General features: G+C 41.3%; 1 protein-coding gene across 1 annotated transcript in view; it reads right to left on the bottom strand.

The window, feature by feature from the left end:
• Positions 1 to 2774: 2774 nt before the first annotated feature.
• DTNB (dystrobrevin beta) overlaps positions 2775 to 18145 on the bottom strand; it is a 120317-nt gene continuing 104946 nt past the window's right edge. Inside the window, exons 17-21 of the mRNA XM_083360882.1 lie at positions 10225 to 10384; positions 9070 to 9159; positions 4902 to 4964; positions 4153 to 4189; positions 2775 to 2921 (exon numbers count right to left, since the gene is read on the bottom strand). Of these exons, the coding sequence (XP_083217008.1) occupies positions 4185 to 4189; positions 4902 to 4964; positions 9070 to 9159; positions 10225 to 10384 (318 nt within the window). The 3' untranslated portion in view covers positions 2775 to 2921; positions 4153 to 4184. The remainder of the gene's footprint in view (positions 2922 to 4152; positions 4190 to 4901; positions 4965 to 9069; positions 9160 to 10224; positions 10385 to 18145) is intronic.

The raw sequence follows: 18145 nt of genomic DNA, 5'->3' as shown, positions 1-18145 counted from the left end.
CCCAGCAGCCAAAAATGTTTTGCCTGAATTGCAAGAGTTCATACCTAGAGAAGAGAGTGAGCCAGGAGGTTTGGCAAGCATGCATGGGCAGCTGGAACAGCAATGCCAAATTCTCTGGAGACCAGCTAGCTAAACCAATAGTTTTGGGCACATCTTCAGCTTCAGTAATATAATTGCCAAGATGTTCCTTAGCAATGGATGGCAGAGAAAGAGCTTGACCCTTTATTTTGCCTATTTCTTGTCAAATAATATTTTTTTTCATGATTTCTCTTTTCAACTAGGTCAGAGATGCAATTCAGAGCCACGCAGGATCCTCAGATGAACTATATATGTGTTTGGGAGCATTCTTCATTGTACAAGAGAGGGAACCCAGTTCAATTTGACACTGCCTCCTTCAGGACTTTGTGGCTGATGAACTTTGGCCAACAGCTCAGTGATATACCTGTCTCCTAAGCCCAAGTGTTAGAGGTGAAGGGCAGTTTGGGGAAAAGAAGTACTTCCTTAGCTCTTGGGTAATACAGATGGAAGGATGAGCTATTAGCTCCTCTATGCATCTCAGCCTGTCAGGAAAGCTTAGAAAATGCCTTAAAGTCAATACAGAAGCCCTTCAATTCCAGTAATATGAAGCATATGTTAATTACTTTGCAGGCTAAAGAATGTGTTGTGGATGAAGTGATCCAGACACATGGCACTGACACAAGTGCAGGGTAGAAACCTCTTATTTATCTTGTCATGGCCTGAACCACCGATCCTGGAATTCCATGCAGAAATGAGCCTTTCTGTTATAATCACTTCCTGGACTGGATTGCAAGTAAGGGCAGAGATACAACTGTATGAGAGTTGGTCTCTGGAGGTAGCTGACAGCAGGAAGCGAAGCTTTAAAATGCAGGGCCTTTTCAGCTGCAAAAGACAGACATGGCAATTTGAGGCTGGTTGAAAACTGCTGCTTCTACTCCTGAAGTTGGCACATTCGTGCATAGAGGATCTAGTGTGAAATCTAACAAACCATCTCATCCAGCATGACCTCGTGGTTTCCAGAATGGCAGGGATTATGCTGTCATGTGCTCCAGGCTTGAGCAGAAGACAGAACAGGATCTACAGGCAGATTTTTTTTTATTTTGACCAGTAGACCAGTACATTGATAATGGTAATGATTTGTACTTTCAACAAGGTAAACAGCCTCTAGAATTGACTCCATTCTGGGTGACTATGTAGATTTCTAAATCATTTTTCTTGCAACTCTACGTAAATGGTTCACTATTGGCATCTACTAGGTTTAGCTAAGTCTACTATACATGATGGAGGCAAGTCACCATAGAGGAGCCTAAATATGACTGCTGAATTGGAGAACCTCTCATCTGTTCCAATCAGGCATGGCTTGCGTTGGTAAAATGGTTAAACAAAATGGTTAAAAATTCCCCAATTTCTGATTGTAGGTTTTGCTGTGGGCACAATAATCCCGGCTTTGGATATTTGTCTGTGTGTATTTTTATAGCTATACAGGCAACTATTTATAATACAAAGGCTAAGCAGCACTTCATTTACCTAATCTGAACTAACAAAATAGGACAGATGTAGAACGTCCTATATGACTGTACAAATTGGGTTTTTAGAAAAGTGAAGCTCTTGGTCCTAAAACTGGAGTTTCAGATCTTCAAAAACAATCAGCTGAACATTTGTGCATGACTTTCTCTAACCCCTAAAAGGCAATATGGAAATTGTAAGCCTGCTCCCTGGAGAACCAGTACACCCAGCCAGCTCAGCCAGAGTTCACTCCAAGGCTACTCCACATTTCCCTCACAGCAAGCTTCTGAAAGAAAAAGGGAATCACTATGGATGGAAGGGAATGACAGAAGCTTTACCAGCCACCAGAGCAGCACGCTGACTGGCATTTGATGTTGGAAAGGGCCTTGAGTGATAGCAGTACTTGCTTAAAACAGCTTTCCTTCACTAAGCCATCATATAAGGCAACAACCGCAAAACCACCTGTTCTGAGAATTCTCTAAAGGTAGCTGCCAGATGCTGGACCTTTCTCCCATCCTTCTCCTGATATCAGGACAACCGTTAAGACTCACTAGAATGCTCATGGTGAAAATCCTCATTTTAATGCCCACTGAATAAATGAAACTGAGGGCACAATCTACCAAGCCACAACTCTATACCACCCTCACTGAAACAAGCCAGCTGCACAGGGGCATGGTGGTGATAATGCTCTAGTGGTGCTCTCATTCATTTCGACAGGACTGACAGAGAGAAACCTCCAGTTGGATTAACCTTGTGGGTCAGACCTATCCATTTACCACTAAACTATCTTTAACGATACCCAGGTCAGTTGCCTCCTGGCAGCCCCACCATCTGGCACACCTTGCTTCTCACTGGCACTGTGTGACATGCATTCACAAACAACCCAAGCAACCTGCCATTCACAGACAAAAGCCACCATTCTGAAAAGACAAGAGGAGATGCCGCCATATCAGAATCCCCAGCCAGCATTCATCTCTGTTACTTGGTGAAGGAATTCAGCTGGTTGCAAGTCTGCACATGGGGGACTTGGAAGACCACAAATGGAACTGCCAGAGCATGATAAGGTGTGAACAATGAAGCCCGGGTAGAGAATGGGGACAATTCACAGGAAGGCGGCTTGCATTTTCAGAAGCCGTTATTGAAAAAGCTTTCTCATTGAAACAGAGATGAGGCTCTGTCCAGTTAGCACTGAACACCTACAGAAATAGGACATGCAAATTTAAGGAGATGCCCCTGCCCTCCCCTCCCCCCAGAAAGCCATTGTGTCTGTTGGAAGAAGACTGCTCCCCTGCAATTGTTGTTAGTCACAGCTTCACAATGGTGGACGTGTCAGTTGGATCATGCCTCTTCTGAAGGATGTGGAGACATCTTTAGTATAGGAGCTCACACCTTGTTACCTGCATCAAGAAACAGAGAATCTCGTAGGACACCTGTCCTATAAGAGATATACACAGAGAATTTTAAATCTGACTAAAAATTAGTTTAACCAGCGGTCAATTTAGCCAACTCCCTCTTTTTGTGTCTTTCTCCCACTGTCAAGGTTCTTTTGTAGAGAACCAAAAACTTTAAATGAGGCTTCAAACAAGTTTCTGTTTGTTGCATATACATGCCACGTGCATCTCCTTAAAAAGCTACAGGCATTTCAAATTGTTTCCAGATCATAGTCCCAGTAGGTGATTCCTTGAGGGCTGCAAGACCCACACGAAAGAAAAATTCCTTTGGAATCAGCACTTCATTGGAAATGCAGTGGGATCTCTTAGCTGACTGCAAGAGTAAAGCACAAAGCATTTTAAGCAAGATGGGCATAATCCCACTAAGTGCTAGTAGACCTGTAATAGTGAGAGTGTAAAACACTCTCACAGTGAGGTCTCCAATACTAGGATTTCTCACATGCCAAATCCCTCTCCCATCCTATTCCCTTTGAGGTAGCTACCAAACAGGATTTCTATCTGATCATAAATATGAAATGCTGAAATAAGCATCTGGTTTCTCTGAATGGATGCTGTAGTGCTTTGTTGGCAGCAGAAACTTCTGTGTTCTGTGAAATCCAAAAGATTGCTACAAATGTCAAAATTTGAACTACATATCACCTGTACTACGTGGGACAGTTATCACTAAGATTGTCCCCATTCATTATATAGCTCTGGTGCAGAACTTAAGTTTAATGTGCCAAATGTGCTAGGTGTAAACCCTGGGATGTACATACAGGGAAAGGAAAATAATTCGAAATATGTGCTTTGGGCTATTCTGTGGATCAGATTTATTTGGTGCCTTCCTGTTATTGATTGGTGTGTTGATGGCTGGTGATTGGTTGTTGTTTTCTTGTGCTGCCAAGCCCTCAGCTCCTAAGTACCTGAAAAGCTGGTGGTAAATCAACACAAGGGCTTGGCAACACAAGGAAACAACAACCAATCACCAGCCTTTAATACACCAATCAACCAATAGGAAGGCACATAAATACTCTGTAGCAGGATATTTGTCCCACCCCACCTACAGTATATTAATTATTCTGCTATTATCTTATTCTCTGTCTGTCTATGAAGAGAAAATGGTGGACAATGTTCCTGATTGAGCTGTAAGAATTACAATGGCTTCTGCTTGCTTGGAACAAAATGGCCATACACTTACTTAAACCTCTGGTTGGTCCAGATTTTTTTTATTTAACCTGCAAGAAACAAAGAAAAGTTTGGTAAAAATCATTTTCATTTTCATTTTAAAATGTGAACATTATGTCTCTGAAAGAAGCATGTGTATTAGGTCCTAGTCAATTTTTAAAACAAACTTAAAAATAATTAGTAATCCAAGGACAAATCAGGCAACTAAATTAGTAGTGCACTGTTCAGTAAATTCCACTAATAATAAAGAACTATGAAAGGTCTAGTGGAAGAAATATGCCAATAGGTGAGCTAATGTGTGTGCACAAACGTATGAAAGTCAATCATACCTGTGACATCCTCAGTGTCACAGATTCTGTGTCTTGAAAAGAGTTTGAACTAACATTGTAAATGCTTCTTTTTGGTCTCCATCCATATTAGGCTTTGCAGAGCTATTTTTGTACCTTACATCTATTAAGGCTGATTAAACCAAAATGTAGGAAATTAAAATGGTGAGCTTTCTAGCTGATCATTACAACTAGATGCTAAAAAAGTCATTTGTGCAGCCCTCTGCTGCAGCTGGCAAATATACGTTCCCAGCAAGAGGACCAACTCATACCCATGGCAATGCTGGGACCAAGGTGAAGAGTGCCATGCATGCTTAAATTGAGTTTTCTGATTAATCATTGACAAGTTTTAAATTTGAAGTGTGTTAGGTTCTTTAGCACATTCCAAAACTTGCCAAATACTTATTTAAAGGAGTCACGGCAGCTTTGCTTTTACCTCGGTCCTTCCCATTCTGCATTTTGTCCTCCTCTTCCTCCTCCTCACCTCCTTCCTCTCCCCCTAAGACAGAAAAAAGCCAGTGGCAATGAGAAAAAGTGAGGGGGCAACTAGGGAGCAGGGAGCTGTAATGGCAGGAGACTTAAGAAACTCTGCGACTCTTTCCATGTGTGACTCAAGGTGAAATTCCTTCTTCAAGACGGCATGACCAACAAAGACAGAGATGGCAGCTTTGGTCTGGATCACAGGCTCTATCTGAAGCCCAGAAGCAAAAACCTTCAACCAGATTGGGATAATCAAAACATCCTTTTAACAGAAAACAGAATCCTGAAATTAAAAGAACTGAATGGTACATTCTACAAAGGTTACATTACAGTCCCATTTAACCTTCCTGACCAGAGGTTGCATCAAAATAAATTAAACAAGATTCTAAAGATTGTGTTCATTCAGAAGGAAAAAACCCTCTGTATATACCATGTATGTTGGTTTCAAGTTATACTGTAAAATTCATTTCTTAAAATGTGCACTATGTAGTCACTTTCCTAAGTACAGGGCAGAAAGGAATTGGGTGTTGAGCTGGAGTACAAATAGAATATGGTGGACATAAAGTTGGAAAGAACAAGAAAGAGGAAATATATCACAAGAGGAGAGGAACAAGACTATTATACAGAAAAGTAAGAAGAGGAGTAAGAAGAGTGTACAAGTGCAACTTTATTGGCTTAAATTGTGGACTATATTCCAAAAATGAGTAAGGTTATTTTAGGCTTCAGGATTTTAAGGGGTTCCTTAAACCTATATAAATTTTAAAGAGCTGACTTTAGTAGTAGTAGTAGTAGTAGTAGTAGTAGTAGTAGTAGTAGTAGAATTGGAAGGGACCTTGGAGGTCTTCTAGTCCAACCCCCTGCTCAGGCAGGAAACTCTATACTATATCAGACAAATGGTTGTTCAGTCTCTTCTTAAAAACTTCCAGTGTTGGAGCATTCACAACTTCTGGAGGCAGGTTGTTCCACGGATTAATTGTTCTAACTGTCAGGAAATTTCTCCTTAGTTACTTTGTAACTTGAATTGACTATAACTTTAAAAAATGCAAAATAGCCTATATTTTAGCTCCACCTATTCTGGGGGGCTCTAGGGGCATCATAAAAAGGGATGCTAAGGTTACCTTTTTTTGCACCGCTGCTGTAGGTCCAACATAGGGCATGGAACTCACACTTATCTGACTTCCCAAAGTGAGCATGGATGAGCATGTTATAGAGATGTCTAGACTACTTGCTTTTGAGACCAATCAGATATATTTGCTTAGGAGCATGGAAGATGACATTTAAAATGACCTATTAAAACAAAAAGATCTATGGCCTTTGAGGCAACATTGTAACTAATCTGCTTTTTATTTTGTAGAGATAGAAGGGCTGGATTTAAGTCATATCTCCTATTGGCTTTCCTGGCTGAGTCTAATCTGCCCAGCTCAGCATAAGCTGCTGGGGAGCCCTAACTCCAATTGTTTCTCTTGATTTACACAAATGAAAAGAGGTTAGATACTTTCCAGGATCTCCTTGTCTGCCTCTCATCAAAGTGGGTACCTGCAGTTTGTTTCATCTGTCATTTGCCTGAACTGCAAAGAACTCAGTACAATACACAAAACATGGATGCTGGTGGTAGAACAAATCCTACTTTTTACAATTTGTTTGCATCTTTTCATTTCCCAAATAGAGAAGAACCGTCTGGCCAATTCAATTCAGAACTTCAGGATTCTATACCATTAGAACCCATTGGCTGCAGTTCTGGAGTCCACAGAGACGAAGTGTGCCTGGATTGGATCTGCAAAAAAAATCCAGCAACTTCCTAGCTAAGCAAAAAGATCTGAAGAATACCATGAAAATATTATCGTATCATCTCCACATGCCATGTATTTGGACGTGTGAGGAACAGTTATTGGTCTGCTACAACCCTTGTTTTAGTTACCATACAATAGAGCATAGGAGTGCCCCAGTCTGCTTTCTATCAGAGCACGGAAGCTGCTGTAATTCTATCACATTCTACCTGTACCACAAGGCCATAGATATATGAGTAGCATGAAATATTAGAGGGCCTGAGGAGATGCTTTGGCCCTTCTGAGATTGGCATCACAGAAACAATTTAGTCAAAAGCAAGCACCCAATTGACACCAAACCTAGTTTCTTCTTCAGGAACCCTCCTTGGTTGTATTCATCACATGTAAGTTCACATGGCCATTTTGGCTAGGAGAATGACAGGATGTGACCACTACTAAATTATTCGGGGGGGGAGGGGTGTCTGCTATTATTACCCACTGGAATTCTATTATGGAATCTGAGTCTTTTGTACAGAGTTGACAGGACTCTCACTTTATGTCTTTCCTGGCCTCCCTATGGAGCTTGCATTCTGAGCAGGCTCTAGCACTGCATTTCCAGAGCATTTTGTGACCTTTTTTTGACCTGTTTAGCCTGACTTATTCCCTTGCTTGGCCATGGCTCAAAGAGAACTAGATGAAAATCTACATGCATATGTACCCCAGATGATTTCTTGTATGACTCAAACTACAGTACTATAGCTACAGAAGGAACTACCTAGTGGCCAGGTCATCCAAGGAACAAATTATTCCATCCGGATTTCCCTCTTTAGAAGTTACTCCAAAAAAAAAAAAAAGATAAATACAATTATTTTGCTTTCAACCAGCTGGTAAATGAAAATATCTTGATTTTGTAAAGCTCCGGGAATATGCCATGTAACATGAGTTTGTAAAGTATTTTCCAAAATTCATATTCTTCCTAGACTTAGTCAACTAAATCTAAAGATGGTTTGATTTTAAAATTAAATTCAGCATTTCTGATTCTAGTCTGTTTAATATTTAAATATTCCAGTGAAAGCTGATAATTAACATTTTGTCTACCTAGAAAGTAGATTTATCCATGTGCCAGATTTGTGAGCCAAACTTGTACGTTTGTTTGGGTAGTTAAAGAGGAACCCAGGAATAGGATTCTAATCTTGTCTAACTTGCAACTGTTAGGCCTATACCAATGTTTTTCAAATGCTGTAAACATGCTGGCTAGGGAATTCTGGGAGTTGAAGTCAACATGTCTTGACACTGCCAAGTTTGAAAAACACTGTTCTAGATTCTCACTTATTTAGCTGTAGTTTATGAATGATTAGTCATTCAAAAAAAATGGCAGCTGCAAAACTGTCTCTAAAATATATTACACTGAGGCATCTTTTCCTCCTGGAGGATACATTTCAATGTGTCAATGAATTATGTCTATGTTGTTCTTTAAAGCTAAGCTCTCTTGATATATGCATGTACCTTTTGGGCCTCTGTTCATCAAACTACGGCTGTCTTCCAGATTTGTTTGACTACCGCTCCAAGCTCCCCAAGTGTGGAGTGGGCCTTGGGCCTTTGGGAATTAAAGGCAACACATCTGGAGGAAAATCAAGAATCTAAATATTTAGCAAACTGCATATTGTCACCTGCAACTATTTAAATTTCTTCAGGAAAAACGTATTCCACGTTCTCCACTTGGGCAATTACAATATTTTCACCTCTATCCTTAAAACTGATTACGGTAATTTCTCCTGCTGACCTTCCATTCTACCAAACATTGTTCTATGTTTTGATACCAAGTGTTGGATTATGGAACATGTATACCTTAAACCAAAGCATATAGATACTTTTATCTTATTTATAAAATAAATGTGCTCAGACAAGCGGGAAACAAAATGATACTTACGGTATTAGCACAAAGACAAAATATAAATAAAATAAATACATTTTTTAATTTATTTCCTGAGTTTTCCTACTTTATTATTTGCTTTATTAAATTTATTTTTCCCTAAAGTAGGAAATACTTTATTAAGTAAATAAAATACATTACTTATTTAATCTACTACTTATTTCAAAAAGAACATCCTAGGCTAATATTTCTCAATCTCAGATGTGTGGATTTCAGTTGGAGTTGAAGTCTGACATCTTAAAAGCTTGAGATTGAGAAACACTGCCCTGGAACAACATATTTGTTTTCAACTTATTTTGTTAAGGAAAATTGTATTAATATTTGCACTAATTTCTCAACTGAAAGCCTCACTATAGGAAACATCACTGGCACCCAAAATGTTCTTGAGTCTTTTGCTTAGATTAATACAGAAATTTCTTGCATACCTGAATGAAGCTCCTTCACCAAATATGACATTGTATTGGTAATGGAATCAGCTGCTACCAGTAAATCATTACGGAGGTTCCGCCGAGTTCCTTAAAAAGGGTGATAAAGTAATATGCAAATATGTTCTAAGAAAATTAGTGGCTGTAACACCACTATAATACTTTAGTTATTGTGGACTTCAATAACTATAAAGTGGAAATTATTCTTATTCCCCAGTCGAAAGATAAGTTCTCCCTTTGCTAGAATGGCCTGAATTCCAGCAAATATTGGTGAGAATCTGCGCCGTTCTTAGATGCAAAAACTGATCCTAAGGTTGTTTCCCCACTTATACATTAATTGACTATGTAGATTAGTCAACAAGTGATTTGACTCCTGGCTCATTATCCCAAAGTGACCAAGCTGACCAAGAGAAGAGGTATGGTTGCTGTGGCAGTTCTTTGGAAGGTGGTGATCATGGCACCAGCAACAATAGCCTCTGTGCCTTCCATAGGTGAACAATTGGCCTTCCTGGAGGCTAGAGGCAGCTGCGATTTGAGGAGCTGGTGGTAGCTAGTGATGGGAGGGGGCAGTATTAGAAAAAATATATGGTAGCAAGAGAACATCAGCCACAGCTGCTTCCACTGCCTGCTGCAGAAGAGCTCCTGCCAACTCTCCCAACTGCAGTTGCTGGAGAAGCCATGCAATGAAGGAATGAGGTAGTCAGCAGCAGAAATGGCTGCCATAGCAGCAGTCCCAGTGGGGACTTAATATACATCCCAGGCAATGTCAATGCTTGCTGTTTTCAACAGACTATGGGGATGACTTCCTAGAAGTACTTGGGTAGTCAGGGGCTGGCAGTGCGGTGGATCTGAGCATGTTCCATCACCCACTGAGTGAAATACTTAAGAGAAAATTAACAAGCAGTTTGCATGACACAAACAAAATTGGCTAGATTACAGCCCTGCATATGTGAAGCACAGAGAAATCAGTGGAATAGCAGCAGAGCACTTATAGGACACAGTGGATGCTTTTGGTGTTCTTCTGCAGAAGTGTATTTTAAAATATTTCCCAAAAATAAATTGTGCACTCTAGAGCTTTTATCTTCTCCCCTCCCCACTCCTTCCCTCGTATTTTTATGTATACACGCACAAAAGGGTATGTACGTTATGGCTCACCTTGTGCAAATGCTTCCTGGACATCTCCACCAACACCGGTAAGTGAATCTTGGGGTACATGAGTTGGGGTAGAACCAGCAGATGTGGACCTGACTGGCATTGGCATAGAGCGGCCAGACCCATGGGTGGGGGAAGTATGTGGAGAACCAGCTGCCTGAGCCTAAAATAAATGGAAAGCCCAGTTACTACATTTCTTTCTAGAACAGCTCTTCCAAAATAAAACTCCAGCAGCTTATGTTGCAAAGATGAGTGACAAACTCTCAGAGTTTGCATGCAGTCTCATACAGCATGCAGACTCGAATATTGGCACATGCAGTTTGTAAGCCATTAAGGCATGCTTTCCAATCTGGTGTCCTATCAACTCCAGACAACATGGTCCATCTGGAAGGCGTAGATTGGAGAAGGCTGCATTAAGACAATCCCAAATTTCCTGGGAGTGAAGGCAACTGTCTCACGTCTATTTGGGCAATCTGATCTACTTCAGCTTTCCCCTGAATGGGAGTCTTCCAAATATGGGAAATGGTAGCTTCCAGGCTTCTCAGAAATGGCCACGTTGGCTGATGTGAAGTCTACCAAGTTGTGGAAGGTTTATTTAATCTAGCAGCCACAGCTCACCAAGGCACCAGGAAAAAAAGAAATAGTTCTACTTCCTAAAAGCTGTTTCACTCTGGCTAGGAAGTGAATCCTTTTGCCTGCAAGTAAATATGCAATCACTAAGGAAAGGATCTTTCCTAATTATAACTAAACCTCATGCTGTGTTAGATGATTGGTCAATATATACTTATTCTCCACTCTAAGGCAATGATCATCCAGCATACTAAAGCTCAATTTACTAAACACAATTGCAATCACATAAAATGCTATGCCACAATAAATAAAGCATAGTATGGCTTAATGGGTGGCCTGGTTCACACTATATGCAGAAACAGCTGTGTTTCTACAATATAGTAAACTGCAAACAATTCAATCCCATTTAGCCAAGGCTTGCATGTTGTGTGAACCCAGCTGGTAAAAGATGCTTATCTGAAAAACCAGAGACAGCAGTACTATGCCACACCTGACCTAGCCAAATACTAAGATTGAAATGCTCAGAATCATGGATCTCATTAATCTCTGCCTCACTACAAATTTAGTTTGATGGAAAAATATATCAGCACATCAGAGAAACACCCATGGGATCCTCATTCTCAGGACTCTTAGCAGAGAATGTAATGCAGGATCTAGAAACTATAGTATTCCACATATACAACAAAAGTACGGATGTAGATGACACTTTCATCATAATACAAAGGGAGTAACTAGAGAGAAGACACATCAAACAATCAACAACTTCAGTGGAATAAAATTCAAAAAAGAAGAAGAAAACGACATTATCCTTCCTCAATATCCTCATCAACAGAGGATACAATGGCAATTAGAAATGCAAGTGTTTGAAAAACAACCCATATTAACTAAGGGCTTCATTACCAAAGTAACAACCCAACTTCCCAAAAAAGGAGCTACATAAGTATATTATTCAGATGAGTATAAATGCACTACAACACGGGTGTGAAACTCATCGCGTCACATGACATGTCACAAGATATCACGACTTTTTTTGCATTGGGGGAGCTGGGGTGGGTGTGGCCTCCATATGATGCAACTGGCTCATGGGCTGGCAGTTTGACACCCCTGCACTACAACAACCCAGAACACTAGAAAAAGAAAACAGTCTGCCTATATCACATCTTCCAACAAACTGAATATCTACACACCTTTATCAAAAAGTGCTTGACTACTCAACCCATTACAACTAACACAAACCATGTAAAGAATAATACTGCCATACATCAAAAACAACTCAGAAACAACCAACAGACAGTTATAATGCCATGACACAAACCAACTGAAGCTTTCCGAAACACCCAAAAGAAACACCTAGTAGCCCAAGAAGGAAAACAAGAGTCACTTACAACATACCGTGTAAGAATTTTAATAGCTATTATGCAGGACAGACATAGAGAAAACTAGCAGAGCGCATCCAACTAATAGAACACACAATGAAAACAATCTCACAATACATGGTCAGACTCAATCATAGTTGCAACTGGAAAATTGTGAACATCCTAGACCAAACTAAATCCAAACTTGGCATTCAGACAAATCAGCCATCAACAGACACATAAACCACATTTACATACCTTTCAAAAGAGACAATAAAAAAGCTAAGAAGGAAAAGGAAAGATTGGAACATATCTTTCCAGCAACAAACAGTGAGCTAAACAGGGATGAACAGACAAATGAACGATCAGAAAACAATATCCTAACTAAGGAACTACCAAGGAGATCCCTACCAACACTGGCAGGACAAGAGATTTGATTTGATTTGATTTGATTAAATTTATATGCCGCCCTTCTCTCTGAGGACTCAGGGTGGCTCACAACAATAAAAGTTAAAAAACATAGAGTAAAAAATTTAAAAGAGAATTAAACAATAAATGCAAAATTACGAGACAATTTAACCCAGTAAAAAGCCTAATTAAAAACTGTAGTCAGTCCAGGCCCGCTTGTTGGAACAACCAGGTCTTCAGGTCACGGCGGAAGGACCGAAGGTCAGGGGCCATCCACAGCTCTGGAGGCAACTCATTCCAGAGGCTTTCCCCCTGGGGGTTGCCAGCTGGCATTGCCTGGCCGACGGCACCCTGAGGAGGCCGACTCTGTGGGAGCAAACCGGGCGATGGGAGGTTGACAATGGCAGCAGATGGTCTCGCAAGTACCCCAGACCTAAGCCATGTAGGGCTTTAAAGGTTATTACCAGCACCTTGAATTGCACTCGGAGGGTAACCGGAAGCTAATGCAGCTCGTGCAGGAGTGGTGTAACATAAGCACCCGCACGGCCGCATTTTGCACCAGTTGAAGCCTCTGGGTGCTCTTCAAGGGCAGCCCCATGTAAAGAGCATTGCAGTAATCCAGGCGAGAAGTGACGAGGGCATAGGTAACCGTGCATAGGACATCTCGGTCCAAAAAGGGGCGCAACTGGCGCACTAGGCAAACCTGTGCAAAGGCCCCCCTGGTCACGGCCATTAGATGATCTTCCAAATTAAGCCGTGAATCCAGGAGGACACCCAAGTTGCGAGCCCTTTCTGAGGGGGGCAATACCTCCCCCCCATCAAAAGAGATGGAACTTGTTGGACAATATGAGATGCCGGTATCCACAGCCACTCGGTCTTGGAGGGGTTAAGACTGAGCCTGTTCCTTCCCATCCAGACCTGCACCGCCTCCAGGCACTGGGACATCACATCAAGGGCATCACTGGGTTGGCTTGGGGTGGAGATGAACAACTGGGTATCATCCGCATATTGGTGATACCTCACCCCAAAGCCATGGATGATCTCACCCAGCAGCTTCATATAGATGTTAAATAGGAGGGGGGAGAGAACTGACCCCTGAGGCACCCCACAAGTGAGGGGCCTCGGGGTAGATCTCTGTCCCCCTGCCAATACAAACTCCGAGTGGCCTGAGAGGTAGGAGAACCACCGTAAAACAGTACCTCCCACTCCCAAGCCCTTGAGCCATCACAGCAGGATACCATGGTCAATGGTATCAAAAGCCACTGAGAGGTCAAGTAGGACCAGGACAGAGGAACAGCCCCTGTCCTGGGCCTGCCAGAGATCATCCACCAGTGTGACCAATGCCGTTTCCATGCTGTAGCCGGGTCTGAAACCGGACTGGTACAGGTCCAGATAGTCTGCTTCATCCAGGAATTGAGGGAGCTGACGCACCACAACACTCTCAACAACTTTTGCTACAAAGTGAAGGTTGGAGACAGGACTGTAGTTATTCAACGAGGCCGGGTCCAGAGCAGGCTTCTTGAGGAGGGGCCTCACCACCGCCTCTTTTAAGGCGGAGGGGAAGACACCGTCCATCAAAGAAGCATTGACAACTGCCTGGAGCCAGCCCCGTCACCTCCCAGGCGGCCGAAACCAGCCAGGAGGGACATGGGTCCAGTAAACAAGTTGTAGTGCTCAGAGAGCAAATCCCATATCCAATAGCACTGATTAGGCATCTGCAAGCAAACAAACAAGCTCAGAAAGCACCAAGGACATGACAACGGGAAAGAATGACAGAAAGCTGGCTGTATATTACAATCAATTTAGTCAGATTACTAGCATTACAGATTATGGTCCCACACTGACTTTTGCCTGGACTAGTGAATACAGATGGAAAACTGGAAACTAGCACTGCTGGGATTAAATGAATTTTATATATTCCAAAAGCACCCTGAAGTGAGTTTTCCGTGTGTAATTAAAGCTATCTAGATTAATGCTTTAACTGTTGTATTGTAACATTTTCTACTTAATTTTACTTCAAATTAGGAACATATCAAATATTTCTCGTTTGCTATAAGGTAACATGTTGTATATACAGTAAATTGTTACAGTTGTATAAACCGAATTCTACTTTGACATATTGTCTAAATATCAAGTGAAGAAGAGTAAATCTGAGGTCCCCAACTAAAGTTCGTACTCTGTCCCAAAGGCATAAACATTCAGCATTGCGTACAACTGGCATTAAATCAGCGTTTCCCAACCTTAGGAACTTGAAGATGCGTGGACTTCAACTCCCAGAATTCCCCAGCCAGCTATGCTGGCTGGGGAATTCTGGGAGTTGAAGTCCACGCATCTTCAAGTTCCTAAGGTTGGGAAACGCTGCATTAAATGATGCATAAACAGAGCTGGTAATGTGTTCTCAAGGGGGCTGTATGTATTGTATTCACTGTCCACATATGAATGGATTCTGGAGAATTAGCTCTTCAGTTATGTTAGTGTAATAGTGAAAAACCACAGGGGAGAAAGTTTGGAGATTAATTGAATCATTGGCCTGGCTGGGGGATGTAAGAGACTGTTGAGACCTGATTTGCATAACAGATTCTATGTTGCTCTATGAATATATACTATTTTGGTCAGAAATAATTTGAATAACATTTTTTTTTAAAATTTTAATTCCATTTATATCCCGCCCTTCTCCGAAGACTCAGGGCGGCTTACAAGCTTAGCAGTAGCCTTCATTCTATGTATATGCCTGCTTATTAGGGCTTTCACACACACACCCAAGCGGCATTATTACAAAGTCAGCTTAATTGCCCCCAACAATCTGGGTCCTCATTTTACCTACCTCGGAAGGATGGAAGGCTGAGTCAACCTTGAGCCTGGTGGGATGCGAACCTGCACTAACATAGCACTGATGCCATGATTGGACAGAAACCACAGTTGTACTCACCATGAAAATTAAATTGGTGATATTCGTACTTTGTTACGAACCACTTCTTCTGAATGAGAATGAAAATACTTCTGATTTTCCAGGTGGGGAAAAGATCAAGCTATGCAATGAATGCACGCTGGGACATTATAGCTGACCAAAGGGATATGAAGGAATACAGAACAAAAAACTTCAACTCTTGGGAGGCTGCCATCTCCAAGTCCCAACTAGAAGCAAGCACCGACCTTTCTTACCGCTTTGTCCAGCTAGATAATAATTTTAGGAGTGAGCCCCTTTTTTATGCAGAACTCAGCTTTTGCTAGGCTTGAATTGAAAGTTGATCACATTTCTTTTACTTATAAAGTTGTTTTTTGACCTTTCCTTTTCAACTCTGTTCTTTTATTAATTGATCCGTAAAGTAAGTTTACTTTACTTTGCAAGTCTTGTCTTTCATGTGTACACAAATAGTGAGGCACACTCATGGTTGTTTTGGACTGAACATTTGTGACTAATACTGTAATTACCCATTAACATGCATAACCTCTGCACATCCTCCCATATTCAGTTTGTGTCATTTCATCTGGTTTTTATTCTGTTTTCTTTACCAGAAGCAGCCCCAACCTTTGAATCACATTTGCTACTATGGAAACCTTACTGTCACAGAGTCCGGAAAGGAATCCGAGGTTCTTGGAGGTGAGACGAAGTCAGTTTTCACAAAGCTAAATTTGAAGAGTGCTTGGAGGTTGACCCCTGACGCAAGTCTTCAACTAGAATAAACTCAGGCAGGCTCTGCACAACTTCTCCCACTGAAACTGCAGTTGCTGGACTTGTTTGCCACCGTTTCCGTCAGACCAAAGGCAGATGGCACAGTCACATAATGGTGGATGTTGCTATTTTTCTAAACTTTAAGCTGACCTTCAAATAAGATGTATATACGTAACAGCTAATAACTGAATTCAATCCCTTCATGGGCTTTTGAGATCTTTTTTGTACAAACATTATAAAAGTTCTAACCAGAAGATAAAAAGTAACAAAAACTAATAAAGGAAAGAACTAAGATGCAAAAAGAAAGAAACAATAAAAAGAAATAGAAAGAAGCTTCCAATTTCTTCTGCAGCAAATCACCGAAATGTGATGGCATAATTATCTCTTAACTTATTGTTACAAGAAAGCTCTTTTCTATTATCTAATATTTTCTAATCATCAAAACCAAAGTTATTTGTTTCTATGTCATGCAAAATTCCTTAAGGCAGACATGTCAAACACAAGGCCTGGGGGCCAGATCCGGCCCGCGAAGTGGTTTCATGTGGCCCGCGAAGCCATCCTGGAAACAGTGAGGGAACGGCCCCCACTGCCTTGGCCCTGGCCCAGAGACCCTCCTTCTGCCAGAGACCCTCAGATCTGTCCCACTCCTGCCCAGGCCCCCAGAGGCACCCTTGATGCGAACGATGTAGAGCTGGCCATGCCCACCCAGTAGGCCATACGCGCTCTAGCCACGCCCACCCAGTAGGCCACGCCCACCCAGGCCATACCCACCCGGCCCCCTGAGGGCAACCGCAATGCTGATGCGGCCCTCAATGAAATTGAGTTTGACACCCCTGCCTTAAGGGGTTTCTAATCAGCAATAACAGAGCCAGTTGGGCCTGGTGACTAAGGCACCAAACTAGGAAACTAGCAATTCTACTCATGTCTTAGGCACAAAAGCCGGCTGAGTGACTTTGGGCCAGTCACCGTCTCTCTCAGCCTAACTTACCTCGCAGGGTTATTCTGAGAAAATAGGAGGTGGAAGGACTTAGCTATGTTTGCCGCCTTGAGTTTTTGTAAAAATAATAAAAGTGGAATTTAAAAAAGCTTTAAAAAATGTTGATGTTGTCTTTCTCTGATCAAAGAAGTTTCAATTTAGTCATCTCTGCAAATCCCATTATCTTTACCAACCATTCCTTCATTGAGGATAGTGCTGAACTTTCCACTTTGAGCATATCATAATCTTGCTACAGTTATTAATGTGCAAAAACAAAGTTCCATGAATTTTTTCCCCCAGCTCTTTATCCATTAGTTTCAAAAGAAAAGTCTCTGGCTTCAATTATACATTGGTCTTTGAAAACTTCTCAATTAGTGCATATATTTGAGTTCAATTTTTTTTTGGCTTTTTTCCACATCCATCAAACATGATAAAATTTTCCTCCATATTTCCAGCACAAATTCAAAGCAACTTTATACAATCTAAATTTCTCCGATTCCGTATACATACATATAATATGCAATACAGGTGGTCCTTGACTGTCATTCTGTTGCTAAGCAAGACATTTGTTAAGTGAATTTTGCCCCATTTTATAATCTTTCTTGCCACACTTGTTAGGTGAATCACCGCAGTTGTTAAGTTAGTAATACGGTTGTTAAGTGAATCTGACTTTCCCATTGACTTTGCTTCTCAGAAGGTCCCAAAAGGTGATCACATGACCCTGGATGCTGCAACTATCATGAGTCAGTTGCCAAGCATCTGAATTTTGATCATGTGACCATGGGGATGCTGCAACGGTTGTGTGAAAACTTTTTTCAGTTCCATTGTAACTTTGGTCACTAAACAAACTGTTGTAAATCGAAGACTACCTATATATACATTATTATATGTATATAGTATGCTGACTGTGTAAAATCACTTAGAGAGGGCTGTAAAAGACTA

Source organism: Vipera ursinii (genome assembly GCF_947247035.1).
Source record: "Vipera ursinii genome assembly, chromosome: 1".
Classification (NCBI taxonomy): Eukaryota; Metazoa; Chordata; class Lepidosauria; order Squamata; family Viperidae; genus Vipera; species Vipera ursinii.
The sequence above is the reverse complement of the archived record's forward strand: the minus strand, read 5'-3'. Positions and strand labels throughout refer to the sequence as shown.